The sequence below is a fragment of the Oncorhynchus nerka genome, linkage group LG14 (genome assembly GCF_034236695.1).
Source record: "Oncorhynchus nerka isolate Pitt River linkage group LG14, Oner_Uvic_2.0, whole genome shotgun sequence".
Lineage (NCBI taxonomy): Eukaryota > Metazoa > Chordata > Actinopteri > Salmoniformes > Salmonidae > Oncorhynchus > Oncorhynchus nerka.
In genome coordinates this window covers 43,758,713-43,778,662 of record NC_088409.1, presented here as the reverse complement: position 1 = coordinate 43,778,662, position 19,950 = coordinate 43,758,713, and the positions used below count along the sequence as shown (strand labels likewise).

General features: G+C 40.9%; 1 protein-coding gene across 3 annotated transcripts; it reads right to left on the bottom strand.

The window, feature by feature from the left end:
• Positions 1-250: 250 nt before the first annotated feature.
• On the bottom strand, positions 251-18,366 carry LOC115141179 (B-cell receptor CD22-like). Of its 3 annotated transcripts, none has more exons than XM_029679892.2 (17): positions 18,267-18,366; positions 14,228-14,277; positions 13,102-13,437; positions 12,572-12,883; positions 12,213-12,473; positions 11,871-12,134; positions 9,535-9,798; positions 7,390-7,650; positions 7,013-7,276; positions 6,644-6,907; positions 6,265-6,534; positions 3,837-4,100; positions 3,460-3,729; positions 1,448-1,774; positions 1,113-1,200; positions 863-962; positions 251-769 (listed from the first exon to the last, which is right to left on the bottom strand). In XM_029679892.2, the coding sequence occupies exons 2-17, from the start codon at positions 14,271-14,273 to the stop codon at positions 362-364; spliced, it is 3,999 nt and encodes a 1,332-aa protein (XP_029535752.1). In that variant the 5' UTR covers positions 14,274-14,277; positions 18,267-18,366; the 3' UTR covers positions 251-361. The 3 variants fall into 3 exon arrangements, with proteins under 3 accessions (XP_029535752.1, XP_029535753.1, XP_064856178.1); XM_029679893.2 differs by having other exon boundaries at positions 14,131-14,277; positions 18,267-18,348; XM_065000106.1 differs by lacking the exons at positions 14,228-14,277; positions 18,267-18,366 and adding an exon at positions 13,859-14,039.
• Positions 18,367-19,950: the final 1,584 nt, after the last annotated feature.

The following is a 19,950-nucleotide window of genomic DNA, read 5'->3' as shown; positions in this document are numbered from 1 at the left end:
TCAAACAGGAAACTCACTGAGTCTGTCTGAGTCTACTTTCCAATTGGCCAAGAGTTTGTTCTATTGTTAGCTTTCAAACACACCTTCATATTTTTTTCTTCTCATTTTTTGTTAGTGTTGGTACATTCAATGATATTAGAGTAAGTTTAAGAGTTTTAAATACCTTGACAACATTAAAGGTTATACAGAACGTAGGTCATCATAATGCTGTGAACAATTACATTAGGTTACAATAAAGAACAATAAGGTGGACATTTCATGTTTTTATTTGTTTTGTGGTGAAAAAGACAGCGTTATACTTTCAGTAAGAGCAATATATCTCTGTGAAAGTACAATAGACCTACATTATATTCATGAAAAACTAGAGAAACTGCAGGTGATCCATCTCCAGTACCTTACTTATTCTGTGTCTGCCTACATTTCCCAGCACACACCTTTCCTCCTCCAGATAGGAACCGCTAGACGCCTCCCTTCCCCCGTCAAGGGACCCCTCATTCTTCTTCTTCATCCACGTCTTCTTCTTCCAAATCACACTGGAATAAAACACATCCTCCCCCTCCTTCTTTGCAGTGCCTTCTCCTGGATTTGTAGCAGTGTCAGCGATAAGATTGGGCAGGCTGGTTCGGTCGGTCTCAGAGATGGCTTTGGAGGAAGGCAGGGGTTTGGGACCCAGATTCGGGGCCTCTAGGTCTTGTTTGCGTCCCTGTCTCCTGGCCTGACTCGGTATCATGCTGTTGGCGTATATGTCTTCTTCTGGCGCAGGAGGATCCTGCAATAACATACATTTATAGACACTTAACAGACTTTTTTTGTTGTAATTTCATTATCAATATATTTCCAGGATGAATCTGATGATGCTTACCTGTGTCCTCTCACCACTGGTCGGAACTAGGTTCATCCCCACATCACTGTCGTAATATTTGTAATGACCTCTGAGTACCGTAAAACAAGGATACCAAACCCTGTGAAATCATCATACAAAAAACTGGTCAAATCAGATATAAATAAGTGTTGACTTCAGAGTCAGGAACTAAGTTAATGTAAAGCACAAAAAGTATAAAGACACAAATATGTGCAGTATTTCCGGAACATTTAAAGAGTGATGACCTTACCTTCGGAGATACAGTAAAGCACATATCAGTGCTGTCATTAATGCAGAAACAAATATTGCAGTGATGAAGATTGGCAAGGAAACTTGACCTAGGGGAGAACAGAAAAAACTTTCATCGATAGACTTACAAAAGTTGTTATCAAGGTTATCAAGATCATTAATCCAGTCAATTCTGGTGTCCAAACCCCTTATGAATGATGATGACTGGTTTGTGTATTTCAAAGTACCTATACTATACAATTATGTTTTGACCAGATCCAAACCGCTTTTACTGCAGAAAAACACCAAATGCTGCACAACGTGTATGTATGGCATTTGATAACATAAAGCACTTACCCTCAAGAACTTCAATGCTTTTGCCCAGCCCCTGGTGACTGCCCAGGCATTGAATACAGAACTGGAGGCTGGAAGATCCTACAGAGTTGGTGCTGAGGCAGACCAGAGGGGGTGTGTCCTCCTCCTGTGATTGGTGGGTGGTGAGGGAGCTTCTCAGGCCTGTGCTGCCCATTGACTCTCTGACGACAGTGTTAGTAAAGTGATTGACAGGCTGTCCAGCCAATCGCCACTCCACTTTGGGAGAGGGGTTCCCATGACTCTCACAGGTACAGTTGATCTGATCAGCAGTTCTGATGCAGCGAGAGGAGGGCAGAATCTTTGGAGCAACTATAGACAACAGAGGAGGAAGACAGTTAAGTCAAAAATATTTATAACTAACCCGAGATAGTTCTGTGTCGTTTTCAATGGGAAAATTAAGCATAGTGGGCAGAACGAGCAAGGAGGTGGGCAGAGCCAAGCAAGAGCTAGCGAGATCCTATTGGTGGGTTCTAGCATGTATTTGCATATTTCCGTTAGGGAACACCTTCGCTGTGAAGTATGCGTTGCGTGTGCAATAACTCAATTTGCCATTGCGGTCCTTGTAAACAACACAACTTTTAGAAACTTTGACAAAGGGTCACATCTACAAAACTTACTGCACTCTGTTAATAACAGATTCTAGTTTTAGGAACAGAAAACTGTATTGACATCAGGCTTGGTGTGAGCCAAATCAGGTGGAAGCAGTACTCGCTAAGCAAGCAGTGTTACGTCCTTTACAGTAGTTCCTAGTGACTCAGATCTACAGTTGAGCTCAGCTCAAAGCTGGGGTTGCTGTTGAGTAAGTTTGAGGGGTGAATTTAGCACATTGGTATGTGTGAAACTTATTCCTCAGTCGGAAGAGTTCCCACTTGAAACAGCAAATAGCTGGCTCAAGTGGACATCTCATTAAAAAAATCTGTGAAGGCTTTCCACTAGATGTTGGAACATTGCTGCGGGGACTTCCTTCCATTCAGCCATAAGAGCCTTAGTGAGGTCGGGCACTGCTGTTGGGCAATTAGGCCTGGCTCGCAGTGGCATTCCAATTGATCACAAAGGTGTTCGATGGGGTTGAGGTCAAGGCTATGTGCAGGCCAGTCAAGTTCTTCCATACCAATCTTGACAAACCATTTAGGCCTCACTTTATGCATGGGGCATTGTCATGATGAAACAGGAAAGGGCCTTCCCCAAACTGTTTGCACAAAGTTGGAAGCAGAGAATCGTCTAAAATGTCATTGTATGCTGTAGTGTTAAGCTTTCCATTCACTGGAACTAAGAGGCCTAGCCCGAACCATGAAAAACTGCCCCAGACCATTATTTCTCCTCCACCAAACTTTACAGTTGGCACTATGCATTCAGGCAGGTAGCTTTCTCCTTAGTGAAAAAGTTTGGGAACCCCGGGTCTAGACTTAAAAGTAGGAGGATACACATGCAAATAAAAGATGACTAGTCATTGGTGAGAATAATCAGATCAGATTGTGATGTCATGCTGTGGGCCAAAAACTCCATCCCACCTGAACATGCTGAAATGCAAAACATATACACTACCGTTCAAACGTTTGGGGTCACTTAGAAATGTCCTTGTTTTCAGCTAACATGCTTGCAAAAGGGTTTTCTAATGATCAATTTGCCTTTTAAAATGATAAACTTGGATTAGGTAACACAACGTGCCATTGGCACACAGGAGTGATGGTTGCTGATAATGGACCTCTGTACGCCTATGTAGATATTTCATTAAAAAATCAGCTGTTTCCAGCTACAATAGTCATTTACAACATTAACAATGTCTACACTGTATTTCTGATCAATTTGATGTTATTTTAATGGGCAAAAAAGTTGCTTTCCTTCCAAAAACCAGGACATTTCTAAGTGGCCCCAAACTTGAACGGTGGTGTATATTTCTATATTTTTTTGCATATCTATATATTTTAATCACGTTTTTGACTGCACTGCCCCTTTAAAGTATGTTCACAGGATATGGAAGTGTAACAACTTACATGTCACATCTATGTTAGTAGTTGTTGAGTTGTCCACCCCATGCTTGTTCTCTGCTTCGCAATAGTACCGCCCACTATCACTGATAGCAATCTTATTGAAGGTGAAGCTCTGTCCAGATCCTACAATGACTCCCTCCCTCCCATTGACTCTGTACCAGGTGTAGGTCTTCACTGCTGGGTTGGCATTGCTGCTGCAGGTCAGAGTCACAGAGCTGCCCTCTACCACTGAACCAGAGGGACTGACCGACAATGAGGTGTTCTTGGCAGGATCTGAAGAAGTGAAGAAGCATATTGTATGGAAACAGGTAGTTTAGAGTGTTATGACACTAGCTATAGTGTTAAACTATTGTGTACATTTGTTTTTATTTTGCACTTACACATCCCATCTAGTTGAGTGACAGATGAGTTCTGGGATCCAAGACGATTTCTGGTCTCACAATAGAACTGGCTGTTGTCTGCTGGTACCTTGATAGTTAGCATTCTGCTAGATCCCACTTCTGTGACCTGTTCTTGATTGACTCTGTACCAGGTGTAGCTCCCCACTGGTGGGTTGGCATTGCTGCTGCAGGTCAGAGTCACAGAGCTGCCCTCTATTGCTGAACTAGAGGGACTGACTGATACTGAGGTGTTCTTTGGTGGGTCTGAAAAACCAAAACAAATGATGCAGTGAAATGTTATATCTGTTTTTCGATTAAGTGATAACGCCAGAGAAGCCGGTGTTTGGAGGATAAATTGGCACGGTGTTGTTAGGGCCGAGACGAAGTTGAGGGCAGGCAAACTGTACCAATATATCCTTCAAACACCGGCATTCGAGGGCATTATCACTTTTATACAATGGGACACCAACATATTAAAATAATGATTTAGATATTTTAATTAAAACCATTATTTTGATCTATTTATTAATACTATTTCATCCTTCCGCAAGACATAGTCCCGACACAAATCTAGGGTTGCTATCCAAGCCGGCTGGTCGTTCGTTCTATCGGTTCGGTTGCCAGAGACGCGAGCCAGTCATTAAGTATTTTTGTTCTTATAGCAAAAGCCTAATAAAGTTTGCTTAAATATATATATTTGTCTGCCGTGACTACAACACAAAGCATATTGAAACAGTTCTGTATCTATGGACGCGACCCAGTCGTTGGTTCTAAATGTTCCATTGCCATAATTGTCTGGCGACGTTCTTATCTTTTGCTTGCTAGCGAGCCAACTACGGCTAACTGACAGTCACGTCAAACAGTGTAGCCAGAATAACAGCAAAGTAGCCGGGTTTGTTTAAGCTGTTTTCTAGTGATATTTATTTGGATACATCCATAACAATGAGCTAATAAGGCGCGACTTCGCCTGGCATTGAAAATGTACTCTCTTGTCAGGACACTTGTTCAGAGGAGCTGGCCAGCAACACAGCTAACACAATACCATTAAACGGAATCTGGAAAGACAGCAAACGAATTACACATTGTTTTGTTTTACCTGTTTTCTATCGATAGTTCTTTGTATATATCCATAAAAATGACGTTATTCATGATTTTGACTGGCTGAGAAAAGCTGCCTGCCTGTCTGTCTCATCCCGACGAGGTCATTACTATGGGACATCTGGAGATCTAATTTTAATATTGAAACAATGCTGCAAATGTCAGAGAGATAGACAGCAAGGTTTATACAAATGTCCTCTGTTGAAAACTAAATGTTAGTCTAAAATAAATGTGAGGGAATGTAGTGAAGATAGTGAAGATCAAGTTTATAAAGTGCCTGGCTGGGCTGATGAGACAGTGGATTGTGCAGTCAGATGGAACAGAGTAAATAGGCATTTTAATGTAATAGATTTAGCTGGTGGTAATTTATGGAATAGACACCGACTGGAATGTGGTTTTAACCAATCAGCATTCAGGATTAGACCCACCCGTTGTATAATGTTTAATAAGTCATGCAACGTGTTTAAAGGAACTCAGTCCGGCTTTCAACTTACACTTGGAAGTTGTAATAATAAAATGCACAAGGTGCATTTTCGTAATTTGGTAGTGAACCATCAGTTTTCTTCTTGTCATGTCAGTCATTTCATACCTTGGAGAGCTATTTGTAACTTGTCAGAAATGTCCAAATCAAGTAGTCCATGTCAGCGTCTTTTTTTTTAAGCTAGGTTTTTTAGCTCATAGATTTTGTTGTAATGTTTGTGACGCTCAAATATCACATGAATACACATTAGACATGGCAAAATGTATAGACTTGCAAGAAACGTTGCTTCAAAACTGCAAAATGTTCTCTGCACGTGATGACAGAATGTGTAGAATTGCAGGACATAAGCTTTAAACCTACAAAATGTTATCTCCATCAACAAGAGGGGTGTGAACAGTTTGTATCATGAACCGTGCTTGTGCCCATAGAAATAGACGTTTTGTGTGCGCGCGGGGGGAGAGATATTTCCCAATGCTGGAAGGGGGCCTGAGTGAAAAAGTTTGGGAACCCCTGGTCCAGACTCTCTAGAGCCTACCCCACTTACCACTTAAAAGTAGGAGGATACATACTGTATACAAATAAAAGATGACTGGTCATTGGTCAGAATAATTAGATCAGAATGTGATGACATGCTGTGGGCCAAAAACTCCATCCCACATGATTAGGCTGAAATTCCAGGCATTCCCCCCCAACAAATTTAAGCACTTACACAGAAAGGGCATCGTTTCCACAATTTCAGAGTGTTAGTATGACCTCAGTGCTTGGAAATATATATGTTTTTTTATCACATTTTTGACTGCACTGCCCCTTTAAAGTATGTTCACAGGATATGGAAGTGTAACAACTTACATGTCACATCTATGTTAGTAGTTGTTGAGTTGTCCACCCCATGCTTGTTCTCTGCTTCGCAATAGTACCGCCCACTATCACTGATAGCAATCTTATTGAAGGTGAAGCTCTGTCCAGATCCTACAATGACTCCCTCCCTCCCATTGACTCTGTACCAGGTGTAGGTCTTCACTGCTGGGTTGGCATTGCTGCTGCAGGTCAGAGTCACAGAGCTGCCCTCTACCACTGAACCAGAGGGACTGACTGACACTGAGGTGTTCTTGGCAGGATCTGAAGATGTGAAGAAGCATATTGTGTGGAAACAGGTCGTTTAGAGTGTGTTATGACACTAGCCATAGTGCTAAACTATTGTGTACATTTGTTTTAATTTTGCACTTACACATCCCATCTAGTTGAGTGACAGATGAGTTCTGGGATCCAAGACGATTTCTGGTCTCACAGTAGAACTGGCTGTTGTCTGCGGGTACCTTGATAGTTAGCATTCTGCTAGATCCCACTTCTGTGACCTGTTCTTGATTGACTCTGTACCAGGTGTAGCTCCCCACTGGTGGGTTGGCATTGCTGCTGCAGGTCAGAATCACAGAGCTGCCCTCTATTGCTGAACTAGAGGGACTGACTGACACTGAGGTGTTTTTTGGTCGGTCTGAAAAACAACAAAGAATATGCCATTAAAATGTTCTACCTGTTTTTTGGTTTGTTTAATAAGTTATTACTTGAGGCTCCAGTATGTTTGTAATGTTGTACTTACATAGCACATTCAGTAGAATGATTGATGAGTTCTTTGTACCATGGTCATTTCTGGCCTCACAGTAGAACTGGTGGTTGTCTATAGATGCTTCCGTTTTTAACTCTCTTTCATTAGCAATTTGTGTCACATGGTCTCCATTGACTCTGTACCAGGTGTAGTTTTTCACTGCTGGGTTGGCATTGCTGCTGCAGGTCAGAGTCACAGAGCTGCCCTCTAACACTGAACCAGAGGGACTGACTGACACTGAGGTGTTCTTGGGAGGATCTGAAGAGACAGGTGTAAAAACAGTAAAAAGGCTTTAAAAAATCGTTTTAAAACTTGGTGCTATCCTCAAAACTAAAATTGAGTACAAACAATAGTTCCAGAATTATACGTACACAATACATCCAGTTCAATGACTGATGAGTTCTTAGTGCCATGGTCATTTGTGGCACCACAGTAAAACTGTCTGTGATCTGTGTACACCTGGGTCTGATGTTTGTTTCCATGTCCTATTGATGTCACCTGATCTCCAATGAGTCTGTACCAGGCGTAGGTCCCCGCTGGGTTGGCATTGCTGCTGCAGGTCAGAGTCACAGAGCTGCCCTCTAACACTGAATCAGAGGGACTGACAGACACTGAGGTGTTCTTTGGAGGGTCTGGGGGAAAGAAACAACAGATACTGAATGAAATAAGTAAACATAGTGTGTGTTATGATACTGGCTACACACTTAGAAAATAGGGTTCCTCCAGGGTTATTTTGGAAGGGTGATGGCTCCAAGAACCCTTTGAGCTCCTCATTGATTCTTTGCATTTCTGAAAAGGGTTCTTTCCTCTCTTAGTGATAATTAAAATGTAAGGGTTTGCTCACACCTCAAATCAAATCAAATCAAAATCAAATCAAATGTATTTATATAGCCCTTCGTACATCAGCTGATATCTCAAAGTGCTGTACAGAAACCCAGCCTAAAACCCCAAACAGCAAGCAATGCATGTGTAGAAGCACGGCTCTTCTTGTGCAACCACGAGTGAGAGTGTCATTCCAGTTTATCTTATCTTTTTTTGTGTTATGCTATTTCATCATCATTATGACTACGGTCAGTCACAGTGTCTTGTGAAATACTCCTGTATGGCCTTCCGTCAACTGAGAACAATTCTCTCCTCAGATGTCTCCAGCTGTTCTAGAGCTGGCACACCTGATTCAACTTGTCAATTAACACAATTATGACACCTAAAGAATTTTAAAAGCCCAGTGCTGTCAAACATAGGTATTCCTGTGTTTCATATAAATGTATTATATCAAACGTTAGGAACACCTTCTTATTATTGAGTTGCACCCCCCGTCCCCGTCTCCTTTTGCCCTCAGAACAGCCTCAATTCGTCGGGGCACGGACTCTATAAGGTGTCAAAAGTGTCCCACAGTTCTGACAAGATGGCTGGATGTCCTTTGGTTGGTGGACAATTCTTGATACACACAGGAAACTGTTGAGCGTGAAAAACACAGCAGGGTTACAGATCTTGACACAAACCTGTGCGCCTGGCACCTACTACCATACCCTGTTCAAAGGCACAAAAATATTTTGTCTTGCCCAATAACCCTTTGAATGGTGCACATACACAATCCATGTGTCAATTGTCTCAAGGCTTAGAGATACTTCTTTAATCTGTCTCCTCCCCTTCATCTACACTGACTGAAGTGGATTTAACAAGTGACATCAATACGGGATCATAGCTTTCACCTGGAATCACCTGGTCAGTCAATGTGATGGAAAGAGCAGGTGTTCTTAATGTTTTGTACACTCAGATTCTATTTCCACACCATGGGGTTGGAATAATACTGTGAAATTGTAAAAACGTATGATAACGCCCTTTTAACGTAACAGCTGTTTGAAAAGATGGTCTGAAATTTCCACCTGTTTTGGTAGGATGGAATTTTGGCCTGCTTGGTGACAGAGAAATTGTTCTGCTAGGAAGATATTTTTGTTTCTTTTTGACACGTTTTTATTTAAAACAATCCCAGTTAGGTACTTAATTGCTACTCAGAAATGATATGATATCGAGATAAAAATGGCTGCATTGGACCTTTAACATTGTGATATGGTTAAACAAAATAATGAACCCTGTATGGTTCTTCAAAAAGATCTACAAAGAACCTTTGAGACCGAGGAAGTATCTTTATAAAACTATTGTCCATAAAGATTCTATATAAAAAAACATGAAAAAGGGTTCTATATAGCCCCCAAAATGCTTGTAACCATAGCGGAACTCTGTTTTGGTGTTCTTCAGAACCTTTTATTAATGATTCTTTATAGACCCTTAGGAAATGGTTATGTTTATCACCACAGAGGTTCCATTTAGAACCTTATGAGCATGGTTATTTATAGAAGCTTATTTTTGTGTATAAATATATATATATATATATACCAAAAAAGGATCCGCTATGGTTACAAGCCAAATAACCCTTATTTGGTACTATATAGAACAATTGTTTTTGTGTGTATAGCTCAAAAATATTATACACATTTATTTTATTGTGTACTTACACATCATATCTAGTTGAAAGGCAGATGATTTCTGGATTCCATGGTCATTTTTGGCCTCACAGTAGAACATGCTGTTATCTGTCAACACCTGGACAGTTAGCTCTGGCATATTCTTCACTGGTGTCTCCCGACCTCCCCTGATTGTGTACCAGGTGTAGGTCTTCACTGCTGGGTTGGCATTGCTGTTGCAGGTCAGAGTCACAGAGCTGCCCTCTATCATTGAACCAGAGGGACTGACTGACACTGAGGTGTTCTTTGGGGAGTCTAACAAAAAAAATACTAATATGTATATATATATATATATATATATATATATATATATATATATATATATATATATATATATATATATATATATACACACAGTTGAAGTCAGAAGTTTACATACACTTAGGTTGTAGTCATTAAAACTTGTTTTTCAACCACTCTACAAATGTCTTGCTAACAAACTATAGTTTAGGCAAGTCGGTTAGGACATCTACTTTGTGCATGAAGTAATTTTTCCAACAATTGTTTACAGACAGATTATTTCACTTATAATTCACTGTATTACATTTCCAGTGTGTCAGAAGTGTACATACACTGTGCCTTTAAACAGCTTGGAAAATTCCAGAATATTATGTCATGGCTTTAGAAGATTCTGTTAGGCTAATTGAGTCAATTGAGTCAATGAGTCATTTGGAGGTGTACCTGTGGGTGTATTTCAAGGCCTACCTTTAAACTCAGTGTCTCTTTGCTTGACTTCATGGGAAAATCTAAATAAATCAGAAAACAAATTCTAGATCTCCACATGTCTGGTTCATCCTTGGGAGCAATTTCCAAATGCCTGAAGGTACCACGTTCATCTGTACAAACAATAGTATGCAAGGATAAACACCATGGGACCACGCAGCCATCATACCGCTCAGGAAGGAGACGCGTTCTGTCTTCTAGAGATGAAGATACTTTGGTGAGAAAAGTGCAAATCAATCCCAGAACAACAGCAAAGGACCATGTGAAGATGCTGGTGGAAACAGGTACAAAAGTATCTATATCCACAGTAAAACGAGTCCTATATCGATATAACCTGAAAGGCCGCTCAGCAAGGAAGAAGCCACTGCTCCAAAACCGCCATGAAAAGCCAGACTACGGTTTGCAACTGCACGTGGGGTCAAAGATCATCATTTTTGGAGAAATGTCCTCTGGTTTGATGAACCAAAAATATAACTTTTTGGACATAATGACCATCGTTACGTTTGGAGGAAAAAGGGGGAGGCTTGCAAGCCGAAGAACATCATCCCAACCGTGAAGCACGGGGTGGCAGCATCATGTTGTGGGGGTGCTTTGCTGCAGGAGGTACTGGTGCACTTCACAAAATAGATGGCATCATGAGGCAGGAACATTATGTAGATATATTGAAGCAACATCTCAAGACATCAGTCGGGAGGTTAAAGCTTGGTCGCAAATGTGTCTTCCAAATGGACAATGACCCTAAGCATACTTGGCTTAAAATGGCTTAAAGACAACAAAGTCAAGGTATTGGAGTGGCCATCACAAAGCCCTGACCTGAATCCTATAGAAAATTTGTGGGCAGAACTGAAAAAGCGTGTGCGAGCAAGGAGGCCTACAAACCTGATTCAGTTGCACCAGCTCTGTCAGGAGGAATGGGCCAAAATTCACCCAACTTATTCTGGGAAGGTTGTGGAAGGCTACCCGAAACGTTTGACCCAAGTTAAACAATTTAAAGGCAATGCTACCAATTACTAATTGAGTGAATGTAAGCTTCTGATCCACTGGGAATGTGATGAAAGAATTAAAGGCTGAAATAAATCATTCTCTCTACTATTATTCTGACATTTCACATTCTTAAAATAAAGTGGTGATCCTAACAGACCTAAGACTGGGAATTTGTACTAGGATTAAATGTCAGGAAATGTGAAATACTGAGTTTATACGTATTTGACTAAGGTGTATGTAAACTTCCGACTTCAACTGTACAAAGTGATTGCAAAGAAATATTCAATACTTGTATTTAATATGGATGTGCATTTGAAAAAATATCGGTGTTTGAGTACTCTCGTAAATAAATGTAAGTTGTACTGGTTGTGCTGGTTATTCTTTACACAACTGAAAAACAAAAGGAACATATTTTCACTGCATTTGACATACTGTATTCTCTAAACATCAAATCCATCTTAGAGTTGAAATGTCAGTGCTTATGAATTTAACCAGCTAAATAGTTGCATTTGTACAGTTTGAGTACTTGCATTTGATTATAGGAAATAAATACAAACCTTGAATCGAGTACCTGAGTACTCAAATACTCGTGCCCATCCATAGTTTCATTGTATACTTACACATAACATCCAGTTCAAAGACTGATGCGTTCTGTGTTCCATGGACATTTTTAGCCTCACAGTAGAACTTTCTTTGATCTGTGTACACCTGAGTCTGATGTTTCTCTCCATGTCCTATTGATGTCACCTGAACTCCATCGACTCTATACCAGGTGTAGGTCTTCACTGCAGGGTTGGCATTGCTGCTGCAGGTCAGAGTCACAGAGCTGCCCTCTACCACTGGACCAGAGGGACTGACTAACACTGAGGTATACATGGGAGGATCTGAAAAACAGGGACAACGTTTGAATTTAGTGGTGCCGCCATTGCACCCATTGCTACTGAGATAGTGCAAGTACTTACATGGCAAATCTAGTTGAATGACAGAGGAGTTCTCGGTTCCATGGTCATTTCTGGCTTCACAGTAGAACTGACTGTTGTTTGCAGACACCTGGATAGTTAGCATTCTGCTAGACCCCACTGTTGTCACCTGAACTCCATTGACTCTGTACCAGGTGTAGCTCACTGCTGGGTTGGCATTGCCGCTGCAGGTCAGAGTCATGGAGCTGCCCTCTAACACCGAACCAGAGGGACTGACTGACACTGAGGTGTTCTTGGGAGAAACTTAGAGAAAGTGCACACAATGTTATTCATGTTTGACTGAAACAAAACCAAACAACTGATGCTAATATGAGGTGGGAAAAAAGTCCAAATGATCTTACATAGAACCGTGACGGTCAGACTAGTTTCAGGTGATTTGACATTCTTGCCATCTTGTTGTTTGTAGAGAGCAGTGCAGGAGATATTCTGTGCATGATGGAGGTATGAAGCAGTGAAGGTCAGAGAAGAGGTCTTGACTTGAGTTTTATCCTGATTCTCCTGTAGTCCCTCCTCACTTTGACCCAGACTGGGGGTCCATGTCAGAGTTGGGTGGAGAGAGGGACATGGGGCTGCGGCAGAGCAAATCAAACTCACTGAGGTCCCCTCCCTCACTTCCACTGTAGCTGGGGTGAGAGTGGGTGTGGGGGGAGTGTCTAGAATAGAAAGACACGTTACTAGCTCAATGAAACAAAAAAGAACAAACAAAACCACTATCAATGATAATAAATCAATTGTTCAATGAGATAAGTGAAAACAAAGTCTATAAATAAAAATGCGTTAAATACAATTTCATGCCGTTTTTGTCGAGGTAAAGTGTATAGAATCATGTGTGGTCAGTAATTCCGTTTGATTGGATAGCTATGTGGCTTACCTGCGATATTGATTTGAACAGGTGTGCCAAAATTAAACTTGACACAGTTGCCACATTCTAGTCTGAAGTAAAGCTCGTCACCAGTAGGCATGTTGTCCAGGATTATGGTACAGTCTTTCTGGTTCAAGTTCCCAGATGGACTGGAGCCTACTGTGTTTGTCTTATCTGTTCCCCCTCTCATCCAAATGGCATTACATGAGTGAGTCTTTAGGCAGGGATTATAGTCCACTGTCTTTATGGAACCAAGTGTAAATGAGCAGGGAATGCGCACACATGATCCCTTCAGAGCCTCTATACTCTGAGGCATCAAGGCTGTCCAATCTGCACAGAGAACACCTAAAACACACACACACACACACACACACAACAGCACAAGTCTTTAGTCTCACAAGTTCGATTTGACTCATTCAACTCAAGAAAGACAGTATTTTAGGTGTACTGTGTATCCGCACCAGTCCATTTTTCCAGCTGGGTGACACTTTATTCAAATTTTTATATTTACGATCAACATAGGACATTTGTTAGGGTGTGAGTGTGTATCAAGAACTAATTCATTATTATTACCACACATTGCTGCTGCACATATCATCTTAGCCAGGGGTGAAAGAAGGTTTAATTCCTTCCCGGTACGGGACCTCTTATGTGTGCATTTTCATGGGCCTAATCATAGAATTAGTTATAGAATCCCAGTTAATTCAATAGGATCTCTGTGGGCCTAGTCGTAAAGATTTGTCATTTAACTTTTAAAATGTATTACCTTTATTTATGTCATAAACACAACCCGTCATGAGGTTTTCATCTGATTTCATAATCCGAATGGCTCCTTTACCAGGCTATACCCGAGCACCTTCATCCACTCGAACCACATCACATTTTGGAGTGTAGGCAATACCACACATTTTCAAGTAAATCACAAATGTTTCATGCCTCTGACATGCAGTAATGATACATAATAGTGTAATAGCCTACTTTTTAATGATATTTTTAAATGATTACGGTGATAGGGTCATGATTACCGGTACGGCGTACCTCCACTCTTTATTTTGCCTGGACGCCATACTGGACCGTACCGCCTTACTTTCACCCCTGATCTTGGCCAGTGATCCCAACTCCCACAGCCACCCACCTTGCAGCAGACACCCACTGAGGAGGAATCTTAAAGCGCCAGCCATGTCTCTGTCGGGGAAGAGCAGGGGGAATAACACAGTTATTAGCTTGTATTACCTCTGCATGTGAAATGAAGGATTTCGTTTTTTACAGTCAACATCCGCTGTGTGGCATTTATTCATGGTATAGTGGTAGAGCTGTTATAGATTCCCCTGCCTGTGAGACTTACTCCACCCATCCCCTGGCTGCCAGAGAGACTAGGGGGTCATAAACTGTCTGCCCAAACTCCCAGTGACCTCTGTGACCAGGCCACTGATAGGTTGCCAAGATCAGGTGGTTGCTATGGGGTCGGACACCTGACAATCTTCTTGCCTGCTCTCTTCAAGTAACCTGTCTAAGTCACTATTGCCTTGTAGTTTATTTTTGTAGCCATGAAATGCTTTCAAAGGCTGGTCATGACTCACATCAACAACATTATCCCAGATGCCCTGGACCATCTCCAATTTGCATACCGCACCAAAAGATCCACAGATGATGCAATCTCTATTGCACTCCCCATTGCCCTCTCCAACCTGGACAAGAGGAACAGCTATATGAGAATTGTATTTATTGACTACAGCTCAGTGTTCAACACCATAGTGCCCTCCAGGCTCATCACTAAGCTCAGGACCCTGGAACTGAACAACTCCCTCTGTCACTGGTTCCTGGACTTCCTGACGGGCCACCCCTAGGTGGTGAGGGTAGGCAACAACACATCCACCATGCTGACCCTCAACACATGGGCACCTCAGGGGTGCATGCTTAGTCCTCTCCTGTACTCCCTAATCCCCCACAACTGCGTGGCTGCACACAAATCCAACACCATCATTAAGTTTGCTGACGACACAACGGTGGTAGGCCTGATCACCAACGACAACAAGAAAGCCTATTAGTTGGGGATCAGAGACCTAGCAGTGTGGTGCAAGGACAACAACCTCTCCCTCAACAAAGGAGCTGATCGTGTACTACAGGAAATGGAACTTGATTTGACAAATGTCAATAAAAAAATTGGTGTAAAAAACCTAATGAAAAATGTATTTATAAGAATGCTGTAAGTACCGGTAACTGTTTGCTCAGTTGGAAATAATATCTAACTAGTCAGTGAAAACTGTCTGGGGTTTGGAGTTTGTGACAGCAACTATGTTAGCTTATTACAGTATTATAGACACTATGTCCTGGAAACTTCTTACTTTCTAACAACTCTTGTGTGGCTTGTGAGAGTCATAGTCCAGCAGTCTGTAGCTCAAACACGCAAAGTTTAACAGGGGTTAGAATTCCAAAACGTCCAGGCATGGAACTGTAGTAATCTCCATACAACACATTAGCCCAAATCATATAGCCTCGTACACACCATTGTGAGCTCGGTCCGTGAAGCGAAACAGAACGTGAGCTTGCGAGATCAGGATGATTTGTACAAGGCTAATGCATGCAAAGTGCTTGAGTGGGTGGTAGCATCACAAATCCAACAACACAGGGTCTCTCATGAACTTTTGAACCCCTCCAGTCGGGCTTCTGGGCTATGCATAGCACTGAAACTGCCTTGGTAAAGATAGTGAACGACCTCCTCTCTGCTGCTGAGTTCCCTGTAAATTATTGGGACGTCATTGAGGACCATGTTAAGACATTTGTAAAATGTTCTCAAGACATTTGCTTTACCAGTCATCAGGGGACAGTTTTTCAAATGGATTCATCTGGATTAGAATGGGATCAAGGTAGTCCTGATTTTCGGCATCAAAACTATCCTAATCACCACCTTTGAGTTTTGAAAAATGCAATAAACAACTTTTAATCCTGATTAAAGGTCAGATTGGATTACCAAATCCGGATCCCTATATGGAGGATCAGAATAAAACATTTCCATTTTTAAAAACTCTAACATTCTAACATTTAAATCTATTCAATTCACAGAAGAAGAAAAAAACTCAAAAACAGCTAGATCAATCTGATCCTGGATTGCAAAAAAGTGGATTACAGAATCCGGATCATTCTGATCCATATTTAAAAAATGTGAATCTGTACCATGAGATTTGAACTCATAACCTCTGGATTTGCTGATCTTTCTGCTTAGTACTTCACTATGATAATGTCACGTCCTGACCTTAGTTCCTTTTTTATGTCTCTATTTTAGTTTGGTCAGGGTGTGAGTTGGGGTGGGCATTCTATGTTTTTGTTCTATGTTTTGTATTTCTGGTTTTGGCCTGGTATGGTTCCCAATCAGAGGCAGCTGTCAATCGTTGTCTCTGATTGAGAACCATACTTAGGCAGCCTGTTTTCCCACTATGGGTTGTGGGTAGTTGTTTTCGGTTTTGTGTTGCTGCACCTTACAGGACTGTTTCGTTTTCGTTTCACACTCTTTGTTATTTTGTTGTGTTTCTGTTCCTAATAAATAACATGAACACTCACCACGCTGCGCATTGGTCCGATCCTTCGTACTCCTCGTCAGAAGAGGAGGAAAAACGTTACAGATGAATATAATAGTTTTCCTTCCGTGTATTTTTAACAGAGCTGAGATTTACTTTGAAGTACTAAGTGTAGGAATACAGGTGAAATACGTCATTGAGTCAGACATGGTGGCGTTGCCAAAAGATCGGAATGCCATGAACCAAGAGGGTGTGAGTTCAGATCAGGAAAGGTTGAATAATAATTACTGTAAATGAACACACAATGTATTCATGTATGTCAAAGTGTGTAATGTATGTAAATTGAAAACACTGTATGCTGCAAGCACTGAGTGGGAGTATCCCTAACCTTGCCAACAGACAAAGAGCTGTGAATGGATCAGTGGTTCACCAATCAGGGCTTTTTTCGGCTTGGCGACAGTAAGAAGTGATTCTGAAAATGGGTAGGACATTTTTGTCTGTGTGGGGGGGGGGGGCATCGGGTCTTTGCAAGCATCAGGTGACGTCCCCGGAGCAAGCCGGGAACTAAACAAAAATATCCAGGAGACAATGACAGAATCTTCTAAAAACATCCTATAAACCTTCGGGATATCTCCAGAACAAACCGGGAACTAGACAAAACCTCCAGGGGACCATGACACAATGTCCTGGCAAATTTGGGTGAACACCTGTGACGTTCCGGGATTCCAAAAGGGTTGTTTGCGGAGGGATAGGGTTTATTTTGTGACTACTGCTGTGTGCTACTGCTTTCAAAAGAATGATTTAACCAAAGCCGTGCTGTGCTGCTGCCTGTAAACACACAGTCCAGTGCAGTAAAATATCAAAGTGAATGGCACACGCCCATATAGCTCTGATTGGTTATGGCGCAGCAGTCTGTGTCCAGTGTTTTTACTTAATGAAGTGTCTATTAATTGCCCAAACGCACGGCCACTTTCCCACTCGTAATTTATATAGTTTTTTTTTTTTTTTACAAATACCTGACTCTACATCATTTCCAAACATTCTATGAATGGATGAGAACATGAACATTTGCATATCTTTATGCTTGCTTGTCACAAAATGTAAACAAATGCAACATATTCTTCCCGAGGGTGTATATGCACAGATTGTAATACGATTTGATGGTGCTAACACAGTGTAAATTCCTCTTTAACAGTTCCATTTTACATTCCAGTGCCTTTATTGCTGTGTAATTGTCCCTGTAGTGTAACAAGTATTGTAGTTACTCATTGTTACACTGGACTTACCCTGTACTTAGGGTTTAGGGTAAGGGTTAGGGTTACTGCTGTAAGTACAGGGCAAGCACAGTGTAACAATGACTAATCACAACACCTATTACCCTGTACTTAGGGTTTAGGGTAAGGGTTAGGGTTACTGCTGTAAGTACAGGGCAAGCACAGTGTAACAATGACTAATCACAACACCTATTACACTGTACTTACAGGAATAACTACACAGTAAAATGTTCCAATCAATTACCCAAAAAATATATATATTTGAGTAATAAGAGCACCATAATGTAAAGTGTTACCGAGTACAATCACTAAAACGGTAGCAATTTTCATCCGTAAATAAATGTTCGCTCCTATACATTTATTATGACATTATTAAATAACTTACCTTTTTTTGCCAACAGATAGAATAGTAGGGAGGATCAAATAAGAAGTATGTTGTGTTTGTATGTCCTATTCAACTGCAACTGTGTCTGACTGACTGACTGACTGACTGTGTCTTTGGAAAATGAGGAACTTTCAAAGCTGTATGTATTATAAATCTTTAACCCTGCGAGACCCAAGCATAGATCCAAATTAGAAGGAAAAAATGTTATTACCCTTGAGAAATACTTGTAATAGACCTCTGATTATGAAAATAATATGTATTTATTTATTTTGTTTGTAGAAAGAATTTCTGGAAACAGCAAAAATGAAACATTAGGCTTTGACGGTAGAACATTGTGAAATTCTATAAAAATCACATCAAAATGGATCAAAAGCATTGAGAATATTGTGTAATGGTATTTACATTGGAAATTAAGTCATATATTGTCTGAAATAGCAACATTGGTCAACTTGACCAATCCAACTATCATGCTATCAAAAACTAATATCTTTGAAAGCATCAATTATTTTGCGGGTTTCCTATATATGGAGAACATCTATCGTACATTTATTCATATTTGTTTGGTTGTCCTTTCTGGCTTAACTTGGAAAGAGATTTTGTTCTACCCGCGCTGCTGACAACTATTTCTGTCCACTCATACAGGAGTTATGAAGGCTTAGTGCACTGATTTCTAATTCATCAGGGGGCGCTGCTCAGCACCCCTACCTCCCGCTGCTCAGCACCCCTACCTCCCACTGCTCAGCACCCCTACCTCCCACAGCTATGTTTGGTTGTCCATATATGCAGAATCTGGAAGGGAAACAATCTCTAACCTGTCTATCAATATATGAATGTGACCTACTTCTCAGTTTGGAAACTCTTTAAGCCCAGTGTTGTCTTTTTGTGACACTTATAAAACTACTGTACCTTTAGCTCTGGCTCAGAATATCACAATATCCTTTATTTTCTACATAATCACCACATATTAGAGAAGACAGGAAAAATATGTAATACACTTGTTTAGCATTGGCACAACACATGCTTGTGTAGGGGACTCGTGTGGTCTCAGACGAGTGGACAGATTTCTAATGTTTCAGAGGCTACAAATGCCACAACAATCATGATGACATACAAAAAATACTACTAAGAGATACATCTGGGACTGAGGAGATGTAGTCTAACGTTTGGGTCCTGTGCAGGATGCCATTTTGAGGCCGTGGGTCTCAGATAAACTGTAACAATGTTCCATCAAAATGTGTATATATTCATATACTAACTTCCATCTCGTTTTCTTGATCACTGCTATTGAGTGTCAGTGCTGTTCAGCTGATAAATACTTGAACAGGTTGTATTTTAGATTGTATTTTCACCAAGTAATGTGTATTCTTATTACAAAAGCATGTGAACAAATGGTAGCAACATTATATCAACAGAGATGATGGAATTCAAATCAAATCCAATCAAATGTATTTATATAGCCCTTCGTACATCAGCTGATGTCTCAAAGTGCTGTACAGAAACCCAGCCTAAAACCCCAAACAGCAAGCAATGCAGGTGTAGAAGCACGGCAAAAATGATTGACATAATTAAACAGTATCTATTTCCTTTTTACAGATATGTTGAATATCTAAATATGAACAGACAATATTTCTGCATAAACCAGCCCTACAAATCCCAGCTCCATCTTTATCATTTATTTTTTAAT

Coding starts and splice junctions, on each gene's coding strand:
- LOC115141179 (XM_065000106.1), bottom strand. CDS start 13,910: ATGAAATCAGATGAAAACCTCATGACGGGTTGTGTTTATGACATAAAT. Junction 7,277..7,389: donor CATTGAACTGGATGTATTGT/GTACGTATAATT, acceptor CTGTCTCTTCAG/ATCCTCCCAAGAACACCTCA. Junction 6,908..7,012: donor CATTCTACTGAATGTGCTAT/GTAAGTACAACA, acceptor GTTGTTTTTCAG/ACCGACCAAAAAACACCTCA.